The sequence below is a fragment of the Formica exsecta genome, unplaced genomic scaffold (genome assembly GCF_003651465.1).
Source record: "Formica exsecta isolate Colony F162 unplaced genomic scaffold, ASM365146v1 scaffold32, whole genome shotgun sequence".
NCBI lineage: Eukaryota > Metazoa > Arthropoda > Insecta > Hymenoptera > Formicidae > Formica > Formica exsecta.
Genome location: NW_021850453.1, coordinates 430,066 through 449,348, shown reverse-complemented (window position 1 = coordinate 449,348; position 19,283 = coordinate 430,066). Strand labels below are relative to the sequence as shown.

The 19,283-nt window shown below is 28.9% G+C and overlaps 4 protein-coding genes across 4 annotated transcripts in view; all 4 read left to right on the top strand.

The window, feature by feature from the left end:
* LOC115238060 (epidermal retinol dehydrogenase 2-like) overlaps positions 1 to 11,212 on the top strand; it is a 13,718-nt gene extending 2,506 nt beyond the window's left edge. The window contains exons 2-8 of the mRNA XM_029811564.1: positions 128 to 581; positions 4,721 to 4,843; positions 5,793 to 5,905; positions 9,414 to 9,575; positions 9,814 to 9,896; positions 10,000 to 10,116; positions 10,178 to 11,212. Coding sequence (XP_029667424.1) covers positions 353 to 581; positions 4,721 to 4,843; positions 5,793 to 5,905; positions 9,414 to 9,575; positions 9,814 to 9,896; positions 10,000 to 10,116; positions 10,178 to 10,376 — 1,026 coding nt within the window. The 5' untranslated portion in view covers positions 128 to 352 and the 3' untranslated portion in view covers positions 10,377 to 11,212. The remainder of the gene's footprint in view (positions 1 to 127; positions 582 to 4,720; positions 4,844 to 5,792; positions 5,906 to 9,413; positions 9,576 to 9,813; positions 9,897 to 9,999; positions 10,117 to 10,177) is intronic.
* Positions 11,213 to 12,641: 1,429 nt separating this feature from the next.
* On the top strand, positions 12,642 to 13,660 carry LOC115238061 (phosphatidylinositol 4-phosphate 5-kinase 7-like). Its single transcript, XM_029811566.1, has 3 exons — positions 12,642 to 13,034; positions 13,138 to 13,222; positions 13,318 to 13,660. Exons 1-3 carry the CDS (start codon positions 12,896 to 12,898, stop codon positions 13,538 to 13,540), a joined length of 447 nt encoding a protein of 148 aa, XP_029667426.1. The 5' UTR covers positions 12,642 to 12,895; the 3' UTR covers positions 13,541 to 13,660.
* A 1,407-nt stretch (positions 13,661 to 15,067) lies between these two features.
* LOC115238109 (dihydrolipoyllysine-residue acetyltransferase component of pyruvate dehydrogenase complex, mitochondrial) lies at positions 15,068 to 18,193 on the top strand. The gene is made up of 7 exons (XM_029811672.1): positions 15,068 to 15,390; positions 15,668 to 15,828; positions 15,958 to 16,343; positions 16,581 to 16,954; positions 17,053 to 17,352; positions 17,452 to 17,637; positions 17,826 to 18,193. The coding sequence occupies exons 1-6, from the start codon at positions 15,275 to 15,277 to the stop codon at positions 17,579 to 17,581; spliced, it is 1,467 nt and encodes a 488-aa protein (XP_029667532.1). The 5' UTR covers positions 15,068 to 15,274; the 3' UTR covers positions 17,582 to 17,637; positions 17,826 to 18,193.
* Positions 18,194 to 18,936: 743 nt separating this feature from the next.
* Positions 18,937 to 19,283, top strand: part of LOC115238071 — a 17,797-nt gene continuing 17,450 nt past the window's right edge. The window contains exon 1 of the mRNA XM_029811598.1: positions 18,937 to 19,022. Coding sequence (XP_029667458.1) covers positions 19,002 to 19,022 — 21 coding nt within the window. The 5' untranslated portion in view covers positions 18,937 to 19,001. The remainder of the gene's footprint in view (positions 19,023 to 19,283) is intronic.

Genomic DNA, 19,283 nt, shown 5'->3' with positions numbered 1-19,283 from the left:
TAAAAAAAAAAAAAAAAACGTTAAATATACGGATACAAATGACAAATGAAATATAATTTATGTTTTTATAAGTAACAGAAAAACATATTATAATAAAGATATGATATTTTATGTTTTTATGTTTCAGATATGTGCTTCAGATAATGTTGAGTCAGTATAATCGTCGGTTTTTATTTCATAAAGCCTAACCGTGACCTTAATCCGACTTCTATGTAACGTTAAAACGTTACAGTTCAAGAAATGATAGAGTGATCCTTTCACAGAAAAGTTGTACAGAGAGTTTGATAAGCGACAGCTCTCGTTGACTTTACACGACACTATACACGCGCATAGGATACGTGTATACATCATTATGACGTATTTACGTTCAATCGGAGAAGTGATTGGCTTCCTAGTACTGTCTATTATTGCAATATTGAAGGGCGTTACCAGGTCATTTATTCCCAAAAGGTATAAGATGAAAAGCATAGATGGCGAAATCGCTCTCGTGACAGGAGGTGGCGGTGGATTGGGCAGGCTTCTTTCCCTCAGGCTGGCCAATCTGGGTGCCATTGTCATCGTTTGGGATATAAATAAAAGCGGTGAGATTAAAAAATAAATTAGTAAATAAGAAAAATTCTCCAATTTTATATACAATATTTAATTTGTAACAATGCACAAGATCAAATTCTATACATTATTTGATATGTCGCATAATATAAAACACATACCCATATATAGAGTGACTAAAACTTATCATCATTTTGTTACTTATGGTTGAGACTTTAAATCCATTTAAATATACTATTTTATATGAATGGCCAAAAGCTGCAGAATTTGTTCGGTTTTTGCTGACAATCTGCTGTCAGATTGTCTTGCGCAGATCTTGCTCGATTTTTGCCACCAATTTGACGTCAAGTCATGTCAAGCTTTGCTCGTTTTTTGCCGTCAACTTTCTGTCAGGTTATGTCAGCAAGCTTTGTCACCAAAACACAAGCTTAATGCGGACACAGATGACACTGGATTTGTTACCAAGTTTTGAGCGAATTTGATGCCAATTTGGCAACAATTTGTTATCAAATTGCTTACTGGGTACACATATATAGAGAATCAAAGATATATTTATAAAACTACTAGATATTGTAAACAAAAAATTCGCAATAAAATATAATAAACTGATACATTTAATAACTATAATAAACTCTAATGATTATATATGTTTTATATGATTCTTGATTCCAAGAACATATGATATGCTTGTTAACATAGAATGAATGTAAACGCTTGAAAAAATCACTATATAGACAAATTAAAAATACACACGTGTGTATCCAATAGAAACAAAACTATACTTATAAACTTGGGAGAAGTAGAATAATGCACATACATTTGTATACTAACTATCATAAAATACTGTTGGAATCTTCTTTTGTCGCAATAATTTTGCAGTTATTCATTATTCCATGTTTTTCAAATGTTCAATAAAATTAAAATTTGGAATATTATAAATGATGTAAAAATTTATTGTGCAATACACTTTATATAAAATTATAACAAGTCAAAGTAATATGTATTATACTTAAATAGATTGTAAATAATTCGAAATTGTGTAACTTTGTTAGTGATAATATCGCTTGAATAAAAAATCATTTCACGTATACGCGTGCGCATAATGACGAAATTGTATAAATGAAGGCCACGAAATTGAAACCGTTCGGGAAGTATTGATGATTAATAAAAACTAAGCAGTAAAGATGTGATTGAAGGCCTCACTATAAATGCAAGGCCAATTGAACTGCCGAATTTCATGGTCACTATGAAACGCGGGCAGACTATTGAACTCTTAGATCATCACTTGTAAAATTATTAATTTATAGACACACGATTTTCAGAATATGCACAGGAAAGAAATATAAGAAATAGCAAAGTAGATAAATAAGCATAAAAGAGAACTCAATAATCTTGATCTTGACATATACTGTCAAGGTCATCATTTTGAGTAACCTCCAAAAGATTTTAGCCGTTGCTCATTATTTATTCAATTAATTAGTTATTAATAAATAAAGTTAGGTCATATTAGGTGAACAAATTGATATCTTCTTTAATTAATTTGAACATTTCGATTCTTTCTTTGGACTACCTTCGTTAGACCAGAGTAAAATAATTATTCCTGAGTCCTTTAGTGGTTCTTAATGTCTTTAGCTTTTATCATTGATAAATTTCCTATTGGTACCAGTCGTTAAGAAATGCGGAAATTATTCCAAAATAATCAAACATTAAAATTCGAGGAAGCTGAAAAAAATAGTATAAAAATTTAGATAAAAAAATGTCAGATAAAGATAAAGATAAAAAAGAGACATTCATCAAGCAATCACAAATAAAACAAAGAACAAGGTTTAAAAAACACACACGTCATAATGTTACTGATCTGATGACAAGATGTTATGTACAAACATACAAAACATCGGCAATTCTCTCACGTATGTAGTGGGGAAATTATTCGTAGAAAAAAAAATATGAGAAAAAGTTATCAGATTTAAAAGATACTGAGTGAAATTATATAAATAATCTTTCTTTTTATCAAAATCAAGTGCAAATAAAAAATATTTCTTTCTTTTACGTATATTTGATAATCTTCTACAAGAGAGAGAGAGAGAGAGAGAGAGAGAGAGAGAGATAGAGAGATCAAATCGCGTCAAGAACAAAAGCTATTATTATTTTGACTAAAACCCTTTATTATTATTCTCTAATTAATTACATAATTAGTGTCAATAATTGCATTATTATAAGTATTCTGCCAATTACTATCAAATGTTTAATGACAGCAATGACTTGTAAAATTAACTATGGAGATATTCATGTTTCTATCACGAAATGATGTGATGATTGTTTATCCAACATAAAATTTATATAAATATTACCATAATCGAATGCGTTTCCTATTTTGTGTTACTACTTTTTAACATGTATGTAACTATATTAGATTTAAAAATGAATAAAATAATATAATTAATAAAAATATAATCTAATCTAATATATCAAAAACTCAATCTGTTGAGATTTCTGTATAATCATTTATTGTCTGTATAATCATTAATTTAATTTAATTTTATTTTTTTAAACAATACTACAACAAAAGACCGCTTCACCTAGAATCCATTTTTTTATTTCAAGAACATTTTGGAAGTAACACATCAAATTTTTCTGTGCTAATTATAAATGACCGTATTTAATATAATAATTATAATATTGTAATATTATACTTGAAATATGTACATGCTTTACTATATAATAAGATGCAATCGCGTATTGATACTATCATACTTAACTTTCGTATCTAATTTTAAGCACTTCAATATTTGTCAATTAAGTTGCTCTTTAAACAAAATTATTTTTTTCCTTCTCAGACATGTATTTTAATGAAAAACGATGTATATAGGATACACTCCGCCTCGATAACAAGAAGTGGTACAATATTTAAGGTCTACGGATATACCCGATCTGTTGAATCAGGTTTGCAAACTGGTTAACCGTTACAAAAGTCAGATATCAAACGAATATTATATCCTAGAAAAGAGTTATATTATTTCAGATCATCACGCGCACACACCTAGAAACTATACAACTTTTGTCTGAAACATTTCGTCGAATTTTCCTTATTTTCCGAAATATTTGCCTGGGGAAATTAAAATGAAACACTCTGTATATGTTAATTTAACTTTCTCTTCATTTATCTTTGTTATTCTCATAATTTTCAAAACAGATGCATTGCAAATTTATTTATTAACGTACGAATAAGTATTTTCATATTTCTTTTTATCTATTTTAAATATAAACAAAGCGTCTCTTAAGAGAGAGAGAGAGAGAGAGAGAGAGAGAGAAAGATGCTTATATATTTTAAGTATTATTAAGAGAAATCGATTGTAAAGGAGTGAAAGTATCATGGGAAATGATTGCATTAGCATTTTTTATCTAACAGATGTGTGTGAAGAGAGCAGTTGCTATTTAGGCGAGCAATCAGACAACGAAAACGGAGTTATAAGGACGGAACTTTCCATCTAGAAATTTTTGCATAACATATGAAATATATTATATATATTATATCTAAATTTCATACATATTATATTTTTTGAGAATAATATATTTACATGCTTTTTTAATGAGCATGTGATGTAATATTTGTTCAATTATAAGAAAATATTAATATTGATATTATTATAAAGAAATATATATTAAACTTTATATTAAATAGTTATTACATTATTTTTTAAGACAATTGCAAAAACTATTAATTTTCACAAAATTTTGTAAGTAATTATTACTGTGAATTTTATTTATGATATTATGCGTAGAATATTATTATTTTTTAATGTTAGATGTAATTGTTATATTTATGCAATATATAATTAGAAATGTTTTAATGAGATCGTAATGAGATGTATTGCTATTTTTTATAAAAAAAGATATTGTTCATAGATCCGCGCGCGCGTATACTGTAATAATAGGACACATCTAACTTGATAAGAAAGTAACAAGAGATGTGATTTTGTGAGAAATATTAAAACTGCCTTTCTCTTTTTCTTCTACATCAGTTATTTGCAAAATGTTAATGTTTTACTTATATTTCACAATTATATATTTTTTCCGATGATGGCAGTAAATACAATATGCAGTTATCGTTGTTAAAATATTTCAAACAAAGCGCAAAACTGCAATATTAAAAATTTCTGTTTTGTTCTAGGCATCGAGGAAACCATTAAATTGGTCCGGGCGATCGGAGGTACATGTCATGGTTATGTCTGTGACTTATGCGATCGGGAGGATGTATATAAAAAAGCCAAAATCATCAAGGAAGAAATCGATATTTGCGCGCATGTGTGTTTGTATGTATGTAAAAAACACGATCACTAATTTAAAAATAGCTAAAAGAAAATTATTTTAAAATAACTAAAAAAAAACAATATCATTAAAATATTACATTAATAGAATATTGATGTTGTTATACATATATGTTTACATACTGTTATACATATATGTTTACATACACGCATGCATATATGTATGTATATATGGACAATGCATAGCATACTGCATCTATTTTTATATGTCTATAATTCAGCATCAAAAAGATGTATAAAAAATGTGATATGATAATGATATCTTCATATATATTCATGAATAAACAATACGCAAAAATCGATACTTCTTCATTTATGTACAATACTGGCGAAAATTAAAATCACCGAAATTATATCAGTTTTTCAAACGATAATTGTAAAAGAAAAAGGCCAATGTGTGACAGTCTAAGGTTCTTTTTTTCTTGTCTAAAACTATTGTAATATAATTTAGAGATCATTCTCTTCTCCTTATTATATATTTTTTAATTCTTGATGCGAAGTATAGGAGTTATATATAATATATGTATATTAATCTTGGCGATCTAGATTCTAGATAGATTGCAAATAGGGAATGCAAAAAAAATGTTTTCTTAAAAGATAAATAATTCGCGATTCGACGAAGCATTATTCGTCAACGAGTACTTTTCTGCGGACGACATTATGAAAGTTCATGTTACTCCATAACGATGTGATATGTTAGGCCGATATGTGAGTTTGACTTGTTTTAAAAATTGCGAGAAAAGAAATCTTTTCTGATTTTATCCGAGCTCTCTATTCAATGATGATATTATATTATATAATTCTCCTTGTTTTTCGTTTTCAACTTTCGTAATATATTACTTTTGTTTTGTTATACACAAAATAATAATTAATTTGTTTTAGGCAAAAATAAATTATTTTTGTGTTTTTATTTTTAGGTAACGATACTTATTAATAATGCGGGCATTGTTACGGGAACGAAATTGCTGGACACTCCGGACGAACTTATCATCAGAACAATGGATGTTAACATCATGAGCCATTTTTGGGTAAATAGAAATTATAAACTCTCATTTAAAGTTGAAATGTGTATTATATTGCTTATATATCAACACTATAAAGATTAAATAATATTGACATATATGACTATTTTTTTTTTAACTTTTTGAAATATATGGAAATATATATATTCACTGTATGAAAGATATTAATAATTTGAAAATATTTTACGGCGAAAAAAACACTCAAAAACGAAATAACGTTCAGACTCTGTGAAAAGTAGTTTTGCATGTTCTCAACTCTCTTGCTCTAGGTTTTGTAATAAGATTTAGCAATCGATTTCGAAATGATATGACACAACCGCCATATCATGAGCGATGATATTTTGAATTATCCAGCTTGCTGTAAGTTTGAGAGATTTTAATTCAAACTGTGTGAAGAATCTTGAATAATTCAAAAATAATTATCACATCTAGTTATCGCGGTGAATATACGTATATATACACACACACACACACACACATATATACATATAGAATCGAGATGAAAAATGATACGAAATAATAACGCCACATGTGTCGCATCTCGAAAAATATGTACTGAAAATAACCTCGTTGCTCAACTTAGTTTATCGGTCCCCTACACGCTCCTAAAGTTTTGACATTTAAATTGGGGACACCTTGTATATATATATACATACACACACACATATCTATACATATATATATATATATATATATATGTAACTATATATATACACATATGTACATATATCGCGAAGAATCGGCAGTGAGCGGCATTCCATTTTGTTCCTCCTATTTGTTGCCGCTGGTCAGGTGCAAGAACCGGTCAGATAGGTGCAAGCGATTTTGTAGTATGTTGTAGTCTCGTTGCGACATACACTAACAGTATGCTTGCCAAACGCAAATAATTCCTTAATTTAAATTCCTTAATAGGCAATACGCTTGCAAACTTTTATTTGCTTTGAATTTTTGGCAAAATGTAATTTTATTGATTCTACTCTTATATATTTTGTCTCCGAAGAATAAAATAATTTTGTCGTAATAACATATTTCCATTACACGACATAATTGTAATATTGCTTTGAATGGTTTGTTTATATTTTTGTAAAACTACTTTTATTGAGATACATAAATCTACGGGTATATAAAATATAAAAAAAGATGTTCTATTATATTAAAACCGACATTCTATATAACATTTTATCTAAACTGTGTTTGCTACATAAGAACAAATTGAAGATGATTAAGTATAAAATTACGTATAAAATAATAAAACATAATGTAAAATAAAATAAAAACATTAAAAGATTGGAAGAAATAATAGAGCAACGTTAACGGATATTATGAAAAAATAATTGTACAAGAATAAAGTTATTTCAATATGTATATAAGATATTTACATAAGTTATACACACACACGCACGCTCGCACGCACGCAAGCACACGACACACACACTATATATATATATATATATATTTTTTTTTTTGTTTATACATAATTATATTAATATATATAATTTTTTGTTATCTATTTAATCAAAATTTCTTTCTTAATAAAAGAAAAATTTTATGAGGCCTCTAATGCTAGTATTGTATTTTCTTTTTTGCAATAAAAAAGAAAAAATATATAGCATATTGCATTTTATTGCTCGTATCGTTATAAACTTATCATTTTACGCTTCAGTGAATGTTGATGAGAATGTTTGAAGCCATTTATGGATCCTAATTTTATTTATAATTTATATAAAATCGTGATATATGATTTTAGATAATTCTCACAACAATCTTTGCAAATAATTAAAGAATTTACACTAATTAAATTAACAGCGAGATTATCACTTTTTAAGAATTTCAGTTCTCTTAAGATTTTGTGATCGACAATAAAATAAGTAATTATAGTTTTTTTATTTTTATTATTGTAAATGTTATGAAATATCGATGTGATATATGTAAATAGAGACAATATCTTAGATTCAAATTGATGTCTAATTTCTTGTTTTATTGTTTTTCTAATCCGATTTTATCCTCAAGATCAAAAAGGGAGGGGAATAAAAATAAATATTTACAGTAAATAAATGAAAAAAATAAAATTCATAAGATATAGACAAAGAGATTGATAAAAAAAGGTTGTGTATGTGAACAAAGACAAAACATATTCAACATAATAAGGCAAACGTAAAAGTGGGTTAACAACATCGTGAAGGAAACTCCGTGCGGCAGCAATAGTAGACTTTTACATCTCGATGTCATGGTCATTTCGATTGGATCTTGTGCCATCCACTTTCCAATGTTCTTCTCCACTTTACTGGCGATTCCATTCACTCATATGTCATGTGTATTATCGTGCAAATTTCAATGAGTTTGTGAAAATATTTTTTATGAAAATAAATTTTGCAACTTACAATTAGAAACACTAATTAATACAAAGGGGAAAATTAAACATTTATAAGCTCTTTAATAAAAAATTTTATACACAGTGTCTAAAAAGAAACATGCATATTTTGTATAAAAATATTTATTTTTACGACGTAATGCTGTTACGTCGGTAATGCCGTCTTAAACAGCAACAAAAAAATGTGACTGACAGTTTACAGTTTGACATATTCGTGTTTGACATATGACAAAATAAGATTAGAAGATTAATCGATCTATAAACTATCAATCACATTTTTCCGCTGCTTTATGACGCTATTTTTGGAATGACTAACAATCACGATGCGTAAATATTTAAAGATGAAGCATGCGAATCGAATGTACCACGATACTCATGCAATTTTATATAAGAAGGCACTTCTATACCCATCTGTACATACATTTAGCGTTCTAACATTAACATTATCACTATTACTTGATGTTATATATTGATTAAAGAATCTGGGTAAACTAAGAATAGGTGATTTCAATTTTCTATCACTTTGTCCTCTTGAAATGATTTCATTTGATTTGCGTGGCGTTTCCACACATCTCCGTTTTTTTAATTTAAAGTAATAATGTAACTTCTCTAAATTTTGATTCAGATCACACTATTTTGAGAAATCCATTTTAGAATTTTTACTTAAATAATCACGGCATGCTATTCTTTTTTTCTCTTTTTGAAAAATTTTTTTACTGTTACGTTTGCATTTATATTTAGCTTGCTTACAGTCATAAAAAGGCTTATAAAACAAACAAATTTGTTTTTTGCAAAAAGTTAAAGATATAATAGTAGATGTGTCTAGCTACAATGTCCAACATTAACTTGCGTACAAATTAGTATTAAATGAGAGATACAATAAATAAAAATAAAATATTTTAAGTAGTACAATTTTGACAATTTTCCTTTATACATATACTATATATACTATAATCATTTTGTAGCTATTTAAACTATTTTTGTAATAATATAAAGTGTGTACTACAAAAGATTAATTTTTATAAGTTTTAAAATTATGTATCAAACGTGTGATAAACGTCAATAGAAGAACAATGAAATTAATAAATGCTTTGAAAATTGTTATAATTATAATAATAATATTTTTCTATAATGCATTTTTAGACCGTAAAGGCCTTTCTTCCAACGATGTTAGAGAATAATAAAGGACATATCGTGAGCGTGGCGAGTTTGGCCGGGCAATGTGGAGTTCCCAAATTGGTAGATTATTGTACATCTAAATTTGCGGCTATGGGATTTGACGAGGCTCTTCGGATGGAACTTGAGGTAACTGCAATTTGTCCAGTGACAACCTATGAGAAGTCGAACTCCTGCAGACCTATTTTATAATTTTTAACGCATGAGTTATAATTATAACGCATATGTGTTACAGAACTCGTAACTATGTAAAGAAATGCATTATAGTTATAATGCATGCGCTAAAAGTCACGGAATAAGCCTGCCCGGTTTGAATATTGTTAATATTGCTAATCAATCAATTATTTTATATTCTCTTTTACTATAGTACGAAGGATACGATATCAATACAACGGTCGTATGCCCTTACTTCATCCGTAGTACCGGTATGTTCGACGATGTTCAATCAAGGTAAATAATATCTAAAATATTTGATTGAATAAATGTATTTTACACATAAATGTATTTGACGCAATTAATTTCAAAAATTTGTTATATTTGAAATGTAATGTAGATATATTCCAACTCTGAGTCCAAACACCGTAGCTGACAAGATCATAACAGCAATGAGATGCAATGAGAAGTATGCCATTATTCCAGGCTACTTACAAATTCTGCTAGCTTTAAAGTGGTGAGTAGTTTATTATAAGTATTATTGCACACATGAACCAAAATATATATTTGAAATGCAGGATGTTTCCGTGGTCGTGCTCCGCCATGCTGCTTCGTGGATTAGTCAAAGATGCTTCACCGGGCCATGCGGATGGCGCATGTGCAACTACAGCTACAATTATAGCGGAGGAAACATGTATTGTTTCATCATCAAAAGATCAAAAAACTATCCATCAACAATTGACCAGACGTATCTCCAGCTCCGAGAGAAAACCTTAAACTTTCTCGTTCTGCTTTGGTTTTAATATTTTTGGTTTAAGATATTTGTTGTCAAATGCACTTCTATTTTGTGTGGTATTAGTGTTGGCCTTTAATTTTTTGTATGTTGATCTTACAAATATTTTAGCTGTCAGCAAAAATAGGTAAATATAGCAAGGTTGATTGATTTAGTGTAAACGTAAAAAACTTCCACATAAACGATGATTTCGTATCGATTAAGAAAAATAGATGAATAATATATTCTGTTACAAAAATGTGATATTGAATCTGTAAATAATATTAGTATTAGATATATAAGAATAATATAGTCAAATGTTCGTTTTCTTAACATCTTAGTATTTTAACATTTTTTTCTGCGCTATTCCGTCACTATTTCACATTTGTGATTACGTGACCATGATACCATAAAATGAGAAAGCAAGTAAAAGTAAAAGAACAAACTGTTTCTAATTTCACTACATATAATGCAATCAACGCACAACAACGTGTTTATCCTACACATATGCATTAAGTCTGTTCGTTTTGCTCGCACTCTTTAAAATTTTTTGCACTTGACACGAGATAAATATACATATATTCGTTAAAGAAAGAGAGAGAGAGAGAAAGAGCGAAGAATCTAAGTACGGAAAGGACAAATAAAACGAATGTCCTAATGCAATTCGAATAAAAATTAAACAGATTCATTAAGAGTAAGAAAGTTATTTGGTCTCGATATGTTAAGAAATATGAAAGTTCGACTGTATTAGAGCGAGAATATCTAATTTGATACTAATATATATAAAGTTGCAGAAGCTTGTACCATATAACTACAAATGTCTAACAATTCTACATAATTTGTAAAAATCACTACTTTTATTATTTACTATCCTACGTATGTAGAAGATATTTACATTATAAAAATGAATGGTATTTTTAGATGCAAAATTTACAAACGATCTATAATGAACGTTGCGCACGGCTTCTCAATTCTCCAAAGTATAATTTTAAGTGATAAATTACGTATGCTACGTTGATATAAAGGCATTAAAAGGTATATATATAATATTATATTTGTGTATGTATGCGTGCGTGTATACGAAACGGTATTAAAGCTATTTAAGAATATATATATATCGAGAAATATTTTTAAATAACAATTTTTTGTCGGCATATGGAACAATATAAAAACCGATATGAAAATATTTGCCTTTAATCTTGTAGTAACCATATTGTAATATTCTTAAGTAAATAATGGTAAATGAACTTTTTCGCATATAATCCCTATTTTTTTACGTAACATGTTTTTTTTTCTCTGGAAACAGCTAGATTTATAAGTCTGTTCGTTTTGCTCGCACTCTTTAAAATTTTTTGCACTTGACACGAGATAAATATACATATATTCGTTAAAGAAAGAGAGAGAGAGAGAGAGAGAGAAAGAGCGAAGAATCTAAGTACGGAAAGGACAAATAAAACGAATGTCCTAATGCAATTCGAATAAAAATTAAACAGATTCATTAAGAGTAAGAAAGTTATTTGGTCTCGATATGTTAAGAAATATGAAAGTTCGACTGTATTAGAGCGAGAATATCTAATTTGATACTAATATATATAAAGTTGCAGAAGCTTGTACCATATAACTACAAATGTCTAACAATTCTACATAATTTGTAAAAATCACTACTTTTATTATTTACTATCCTACGTATGTAGAAGATATTTACATTATAAAAATGAATGGTATTTTTAGATGCAAAATTTACAAACGATCTATAATGAACGTTGCGCACGGCTTCTCAATTCTCCAAAGTATAATTTTAAGTGATAAATTACGTAATACCGTATGCTACGTTGATATAAAGGCATTAAAAGGATGTAACATAAGTAATATCTCATACTATAGTTCATACTATATTAAAAATATATAAATGTAAATCTTAGCAAATATTTGGAATATTTTTTTTTCTCTGTAAACAGCTAGATTTAAAGACAAATTTTAATTATACAAAGTTAATCAAGCTTTATACAGTGTGCCATAGCAAGCTTATATTTGCAAATATAAAAGAATAATTAAAATACACGTTATGTGTTATATTGTATAACATTTTTGTACTTTATAACATATGAGACATGTAATAAACTATTATTTGTTTTTCTAAATTTATCTGATATGTTAAATGTGTAAAATTTGGGAAAATATGCCGTTGAAAAATATTTTTGCTTCTCTTGATAATTATAATCGATCCTTTTTCTATTGTACATACTTTTTGTACATATATATATATAACCAAGCGTGGTTAATCATATTGAGGCATCAATTTGCTGTTTTTCGAATTAGAATTCACATGAGTTCAATACTACAAATACAATGCTGTCTTGTTCCTAATAGTTTTTCAAAAAGTTCTTGTTTAGCTGCTTCAACAATTGTTGGCAAGATGATAGCAACCTCACAGATGACAGTTGGCTGTCTGGGGATATATGCAAAAAAAGTTTTTATATAGAATAAAAAATAAAGAAAGAAAGGAAAGAGAAATCCTTAAAATATGAAACATTCAAATGAAATTTCTAAAGCAGCTGAGACGAACATAAGAATCGGTATTGCAAAATTTACTTTTGAAAATGGAGATAATTACGAGGGAAAATATCAAATAGATTTTGACAGATGCACTTTAGTTAAACAAGGTTATAACATTTCCTCTATATCTAGTAGTTATCAATATATATATTATTTGGACTGACAAATGATGTACATATTAATATTTGTATTCGTTATCGCAATTTATAGATCAAGGAGTATACATAACTGATAACTTTGATGTATATAATGGTACATGGAACGATGATAAGTTTGCCGGTAATTTTCACATTCGGTAATTAATACGTTTTACATTATATATAAAATAGATGATATCGTGAAATGCTATTTAATAATTCTAATAACATCTTTATATTTATCTTTGGAAAGATACAACAATAATGCGCAATATAAGGGTAATGTTGATAGGAACGGAGCGATGAATGGTATAGGAACATATATATTTCCCGATGAATCCTCGTTGATAGCTTTATGGTCGCAAAATAAATCTATTTCAGATGTCATCTATCAAAACCCCCTTGGATATAAGTGGATAACCGAATCAATTTCAGAGAATGTTTGTATACTAAAATTACAAATTATAATAAGTTAGATATTATAGCTTGTTACGTAATTTTGTAATTTTGCTGAAATTTATACATTCTTATTATTTTTGTATAGCAAGTTTTGTTTACAACTGGAAATCATTTTTGGAATAAAATATGTAAAAGATCTTTGGAAGAAAAATTTTCATCCTCCGTCCAACATAAATAAGCTATAAATGTAAAATATATATGTATATATATAACATCATGATTATAATATACTTATAAATTAATGTATATGTATTATTAAATTATAAATATTTATAAATTTTAAATATGCGATTGTGATTAACAGCAAAATATACGATTAGCCATAATTTTATTAATATAGTAATAAAATCCACACAATACCCAGACAGCACAAGGATGTCCTTAGGACGTCCAAAGGGCATCCAGGACATACATGTAGGATATCCTGAGGATATCCTATTTTAATCCTCGGATCTCCTCTGGATGTCCTGAGGAAGAGTAAATAATAGCCGTACACTAGCCTCTGGATAATCCAGGGAGATCCTGTGGAACATCTTAAAGATTTCTATAGGATATGTTAGGGATATTTTAAATGTCCATTGGATAACCCCTGGATGTCTGTAGGATATTTGCCCTGTCTATTATATTGGATGCCCTTTGGACGTCCTAAGGACATCCTTGTGCTGTCTGGGTAATAGACAGGGCAGATATCCTACAGACATCCAGGGGTTATCCAATGGACATTTATAGGACATTAATACTTATTACAATACTTAAAATTTCTAAATTATATTAAATAGCCTACATAACCGAAAGTAATCATGTATGCATATTAAATTTTCATAAAATATATTTATAATAATATCTTAAAACATCCTACAAATATCCATAACCATCCTGGACATATTCAGGATGATCCTGAGGACGTTTTGTGCTGTCTGGGTATATATATGTATAAGAATCAAATTTCTCTGTTTCCGAACGAGTGCCTTTATTATTAATTGATCACCGAGAGGCTTCGTCATTAATAAATATTTTAAAGTTAAATTGACCTCTATAAATGTATGTGATCGTATCTTATATTAATTATATATAATTAAATAGACGGCTAAATCAATTTTAGATAATGTTTGTATACTAATATCAAATTACAAATTGATAAGTTAAATTATATTTTATTTTTGTTTATTAAGCTTCAAAAGCTAATCGGGACCGATTAGCTTCGGCACGATCTATCTACATATTACCGGCTTCTATATACAGGATGCCCGACCAAAAGTGACGCGATAGCCAATCAATCTTTCACTCTTATAGAAAAACTATAAGTTGATTGGCTACCTCATCACCTTTTGCCGCGCGACAAACGTTGCCGCGTCCTGTGTATAGGAGCCAATAAAGGTCTATCCAGACGGATTTGTATAGTCGCATAAACATATGTATAAGGAAATTGATTGGTCCCTAAGCAAATGCATAAAGAACTGGACCAATCATTTTCTTTATGCATATATTTACGCGATTATGCAAATCCGTCTGGATAGGCCTTAATGTTTCTGAACACTTGATGTGAAAAAACCACGTGACCTTGCTGACGACCTCTGGTTTGGTATTTAATATCGTCCGTCATTTGGTCATCTGCTTCTTGTAGTTTCACGATAAACCTAGATTGTTGACGAACGGATCATCTTTATAGGATAGCTCGAAATTTTTGGACTCGCGCGCGCGTGTCAAAAGTTTTAGACTAATTCGTATCATTGTTAAGAATTCTGACAGATATGATACGAACCATATCGAGCATACGGTTGGCCCGCTCTATCGTCCGCGGTTCTGTACGAACCAACACCGTCAGATCCATAGTTATCCGCTATCTTCACAGAAAACATCAACAGAGGTATTTCGTCTGCGATCTAGAATCATCCTCACATTTAAATCTTACTATGATTATTTACATTTTGCGAATTAAAACGATCATTAAGGTTATTTTACGTTAACTCCAATGTAATCTAATACAGGGAATTTAAACTTTTATAATATAGTTATTTGCATATTAATCTCTTGTCAAGCTAGTAACATCAAAGACATACAAAAGTCTTATATAATCATTATTAATTATACACAAAAGAATACACGAAAGAATATGCAAAAAAATGTTATTTTTCTTTATTCAGGGTTTTTATTCAGCATCACACTGTTTTACATTGTAAATTAACACCATGGCAGCAACAATTCAGGTTTTATGTGGATTATCCCGATCATATCAAAGTCCCACTTCCAGCATTGTCTCCCACCATGGAGACAGGAACAATAATCAGTTGGCAAAAAAAAGAAGGTACGAGAGATTGTTTATTGATATTATAATAATAATATAATGTAAGAAGTATAGAACCAATTTTGTAAAGAGTATAGAATTATTTCTTGAGAGAGAGAGAATTTAAATCTTTCATATTAAATTTTTTAGGTGATAAGTTAAATGAAGGTGATTTACTAGCAGAGATTGAAACAGATAAAGCCACAATGGGATTTGAAACTCCCGAAGAAGGTTATTTGGCCAAAATTTTGGTACCTGCAGGAACAAAAAATGTGCCCATAGGCAAACTGGTTTGCATTATTGTGCAAGATGAATCGAATATAGTTGCATTTAAAGACTTTAAAGATGATACAGTGACTGCTCCTCCTCCTGTATCTCCTACACCAGCAGTCCCAACACCATCTGTACCATCACCGACACCACCATCTGCACCAGCTGTAGCAAAAGCTCCTTCTATTCCACCGCCTTCTGGAGAAAGGATATATGCTAGTCCTTTAGCGAGAAGATTAGCAACTGAGAAAGGACTTAGTTTACAGGTACTATAAAATTGTTAATTTATATGAAACTAAAGAAATGAAAGCAGATATAAGCCAACTTGTCTTTATTCTTTCAATTTGAGTTTTATCCCTTAGTAATATTTTTTAATTCTTAATTTCAAAATTAACTATGTTGTGCCTAAATTAATATATTTAATTAATGTATTCTTACGAATAATTTGTAAATACATCTATAAAATATATATATATTTTTCTTTTTCTGTTCTTCTTTTGTAGGGTTTGAAAGGAACAGGATTATATGGCTCTATAACATCCAAAGATCTGGAAGGTGCTACTGTAGTTCAACCAGGAATAGCACCAGTTGGGACACCAGTTGGTGCACCAGTTGGAGCAATAGATATTCCTGTATCAAACATACGTGCTATTATTGCTAAACGTTTGTTGGAGAGCAAGCAGACAATTCCGCATTATTATCTTTCAATAGATGTAAAAATGGATGCTGCATTGGCAATGCGAGAACAATTTAATAAATTGTTAGAAAAAGATAAAGTAAAATTGAGTATAAACGACATTATCATCAAAGGAATGGCTATGGCGTGTAAAAAAATCCCAGAAGGCAACAGTGCCTGGTTAGGAAATGTAATCAGACAGTAAGCATATTACATTTATTATTATAAATATAATAACATGTAATTTAGTATATTTGAATATATTTTATATTAAACACAAATTGCATCTTTTTTTCTAGATACAATAATGTAGATGTTAGTGTAGCAGTAAGCACAGATAGTGGTCTAATTACTCCCATAGTGTTCGGTGCCGATACGAAAGGTATAGTTCAAATTAGTAAAGAAGTGAAGGCATTAGCCGCAAAAGCGAGAGAAGGAAAGTTAAAACCGCAGGAATTCCAAGGAGGAACAATTACTGTGTCTAACTTAGGCATGTTTGGAATTAAGAACTTTGCTGCTGTAATAAACCCTCCGCAATCTATTATTCTTGCTGTAGGTGGCACAGAGACTAAACTGATACCTGCCAAAAATGAGAAAGGGTAAATCTTTGTAATATTTCATAATATTTTCGCCAAAAGATTCTTTTACTATGTATGACATGCAATTATATTACAAGTATTATAAATATGTTTCCACAGATTCACAACTGCCCAATATATGACTGTAACTGCTAGTTGCGATCATCGTACCATTGATGGTGCGGTAGGTGCACAATGGTTAGTTGCCTTTAAGGATTTCATAGAGAATCCGTCGACGATGCTCCTATAAGAAGTTGAATCCATTTATTTATCAATTGAGTGATTCGAGCGGCACAGATAACACATGTAAATATCGTTTTTCAAAAATTTAATATTACTAATGTTTATATTTAACAAATAACATCTGATTACCTATGGAACCTCCTGATTAATTAATCTAAATAAAAATGTAAGCACCAATCGGAGGTTGTGAGCGATCATAACATGGACAAACGGATGCTCTTTATTAAGATAAATCTTGTTTTTTGTTTCAGAAATATTACTTCAAATAGAAATATATTTCAAGAAATATTTAAGAGAGATATTTATGGATTATTATTTCACCAAGATTGTTTTTCAGTATTGATTTGAATTTAAATGTTGTGCTAACATTATTGGAAACTGTTGAAAGTTATATAAAACGTTTTACGTTAAATACAAATAACAACTAATGTTTCAATTCAGCAAAATTAAAATTGACAAATAATTTAGGTTTGCCGCTTTATTTGATAAGATCGAAAAATTTTTTCAACCAAATCGAGTGTTATCTAAATTTATAACAACTGCCTCTTTTAGTGACCATGTGTACATATGTATATTTATAATAAATAAATAGTACAACTGCATTATGTTGCAGAAAATATGATATAATTTTTTTTTCGCTTTGAAGCGTTTAATGGATCAATCGAAGCGAAGAATTTTATATTGTAAAGCGGAAATAGCGTCAAGGAGCGCATTATTATGCAAGCGCAAAAATGCCATATTATAAAGAGAGGATCCAATTTCAAGCTTCAATTGGTCACAGATTTTTCGCCCTATCCCGTATCCAGTTACATATAGTATAGTTAAGTATAGAGATCAGCGGCCTAGCGTGTATAAAAGGAATGTTGCCTCCAATTTTGAAGTGTTTTACTATATTGAGATTCTAGTATACATATAAGATGCTTGATGTATATTGAAACAAAGGTAATAAAAAATATTGGTAATATAAAGGGATTAAATTTTATAAGGTGCATAATATTTTTTCTTTAACCCTTTTAAGCATTAATCTTCTATCACTTTTATACAAGAAACATTTTTAAACAATAAAATATATATTAGAGCAACATTAAAAGTTTTTTATATAATAAAAAAGAAATACATAAATTTTGAAAATTACTTTTTGGTTTTTAAACTCAGACATTTATTTTTTCAAAGATTTTGGTTCTTCTATGTTTTTCATGAGAATAATATTTAATTATAAGTAGCAGAACAAAATAGGGAAACCAAGTCTTAATTTTATAATTCACACACAGTGTTATCGTTCTAGATAACACTAGTGTTATCTAGAACGAAAACGATATTTTTTTTTTTTTTTCTTTGATTATTTCGCAAACATGCCATCAACTTTTGTAAACAAAGTTCTCATACAGTTCTGGACATCAGTGGAGTTATCAAGTATATAGATAATAATGGATGGAGTTATACCACAAGTAAGCCAGAATTTAAATTAATATATAATTCTATCATAATTGTATAATAGATATTATATTCTGCACGAATACATAATATTTATTCTTGTATATGAACGTGCAAACCGACAATAAATTTTACTTTAATTTTTTATAATAAAAGCAAATATTGTATTGGTTATTTAAAAAAAAAAAAACAGTTTTAATATTATATATTTATATTTATTTATTATGTTTAAAGCAAATAAAAAAATTTATAACTGTAAAAATCTGCATTTATAT

Bases quoted from the DNA above. Each gene is read 5' to 3' on its own strand.
- LOC115238061 (XM_029811566.1), top strand. From the start codon at position 12,896: ATGAAACATTCAAATGAAATTTCTAAAGCAGCTGAGACGAACATAAGA. The intron at 13,035-13,137 runs GTTATAACATTT...CGCAATTTATAG, and splicing joins ATGCACTTTAGTTAAACAAG to ATCAAGGAGTATACATAACT. The intron at 13,223-13,317 runs GTAATTAATACG...ATCTTTGGAAAG, and splicing joins GCCGGTAATTTTCACATTCG to ATACAACAATAATGCGCAAT.
- LOC115238109 (XM_029811672.1), top strand. From the start codon at position 15,275: ATGATACGAACCATATCGAGCATACGGTTGGCCCGCTCTATCGTCCGC. The intron at 16,955-17,052 runs GTAAGCATATTA...CTTTTTTTCTAG, and splicing joins TTAGGAAATGTAATCAGACA to ATACAATAATGTAGATGTTA. The intron at 17,353-17,451 runs GTAAATCTTTGT...ATGTTTCCACAG, and splicing joins CCTGCCAAAAATGAGAAAGG to ATTCACAACTGCCCAATATA.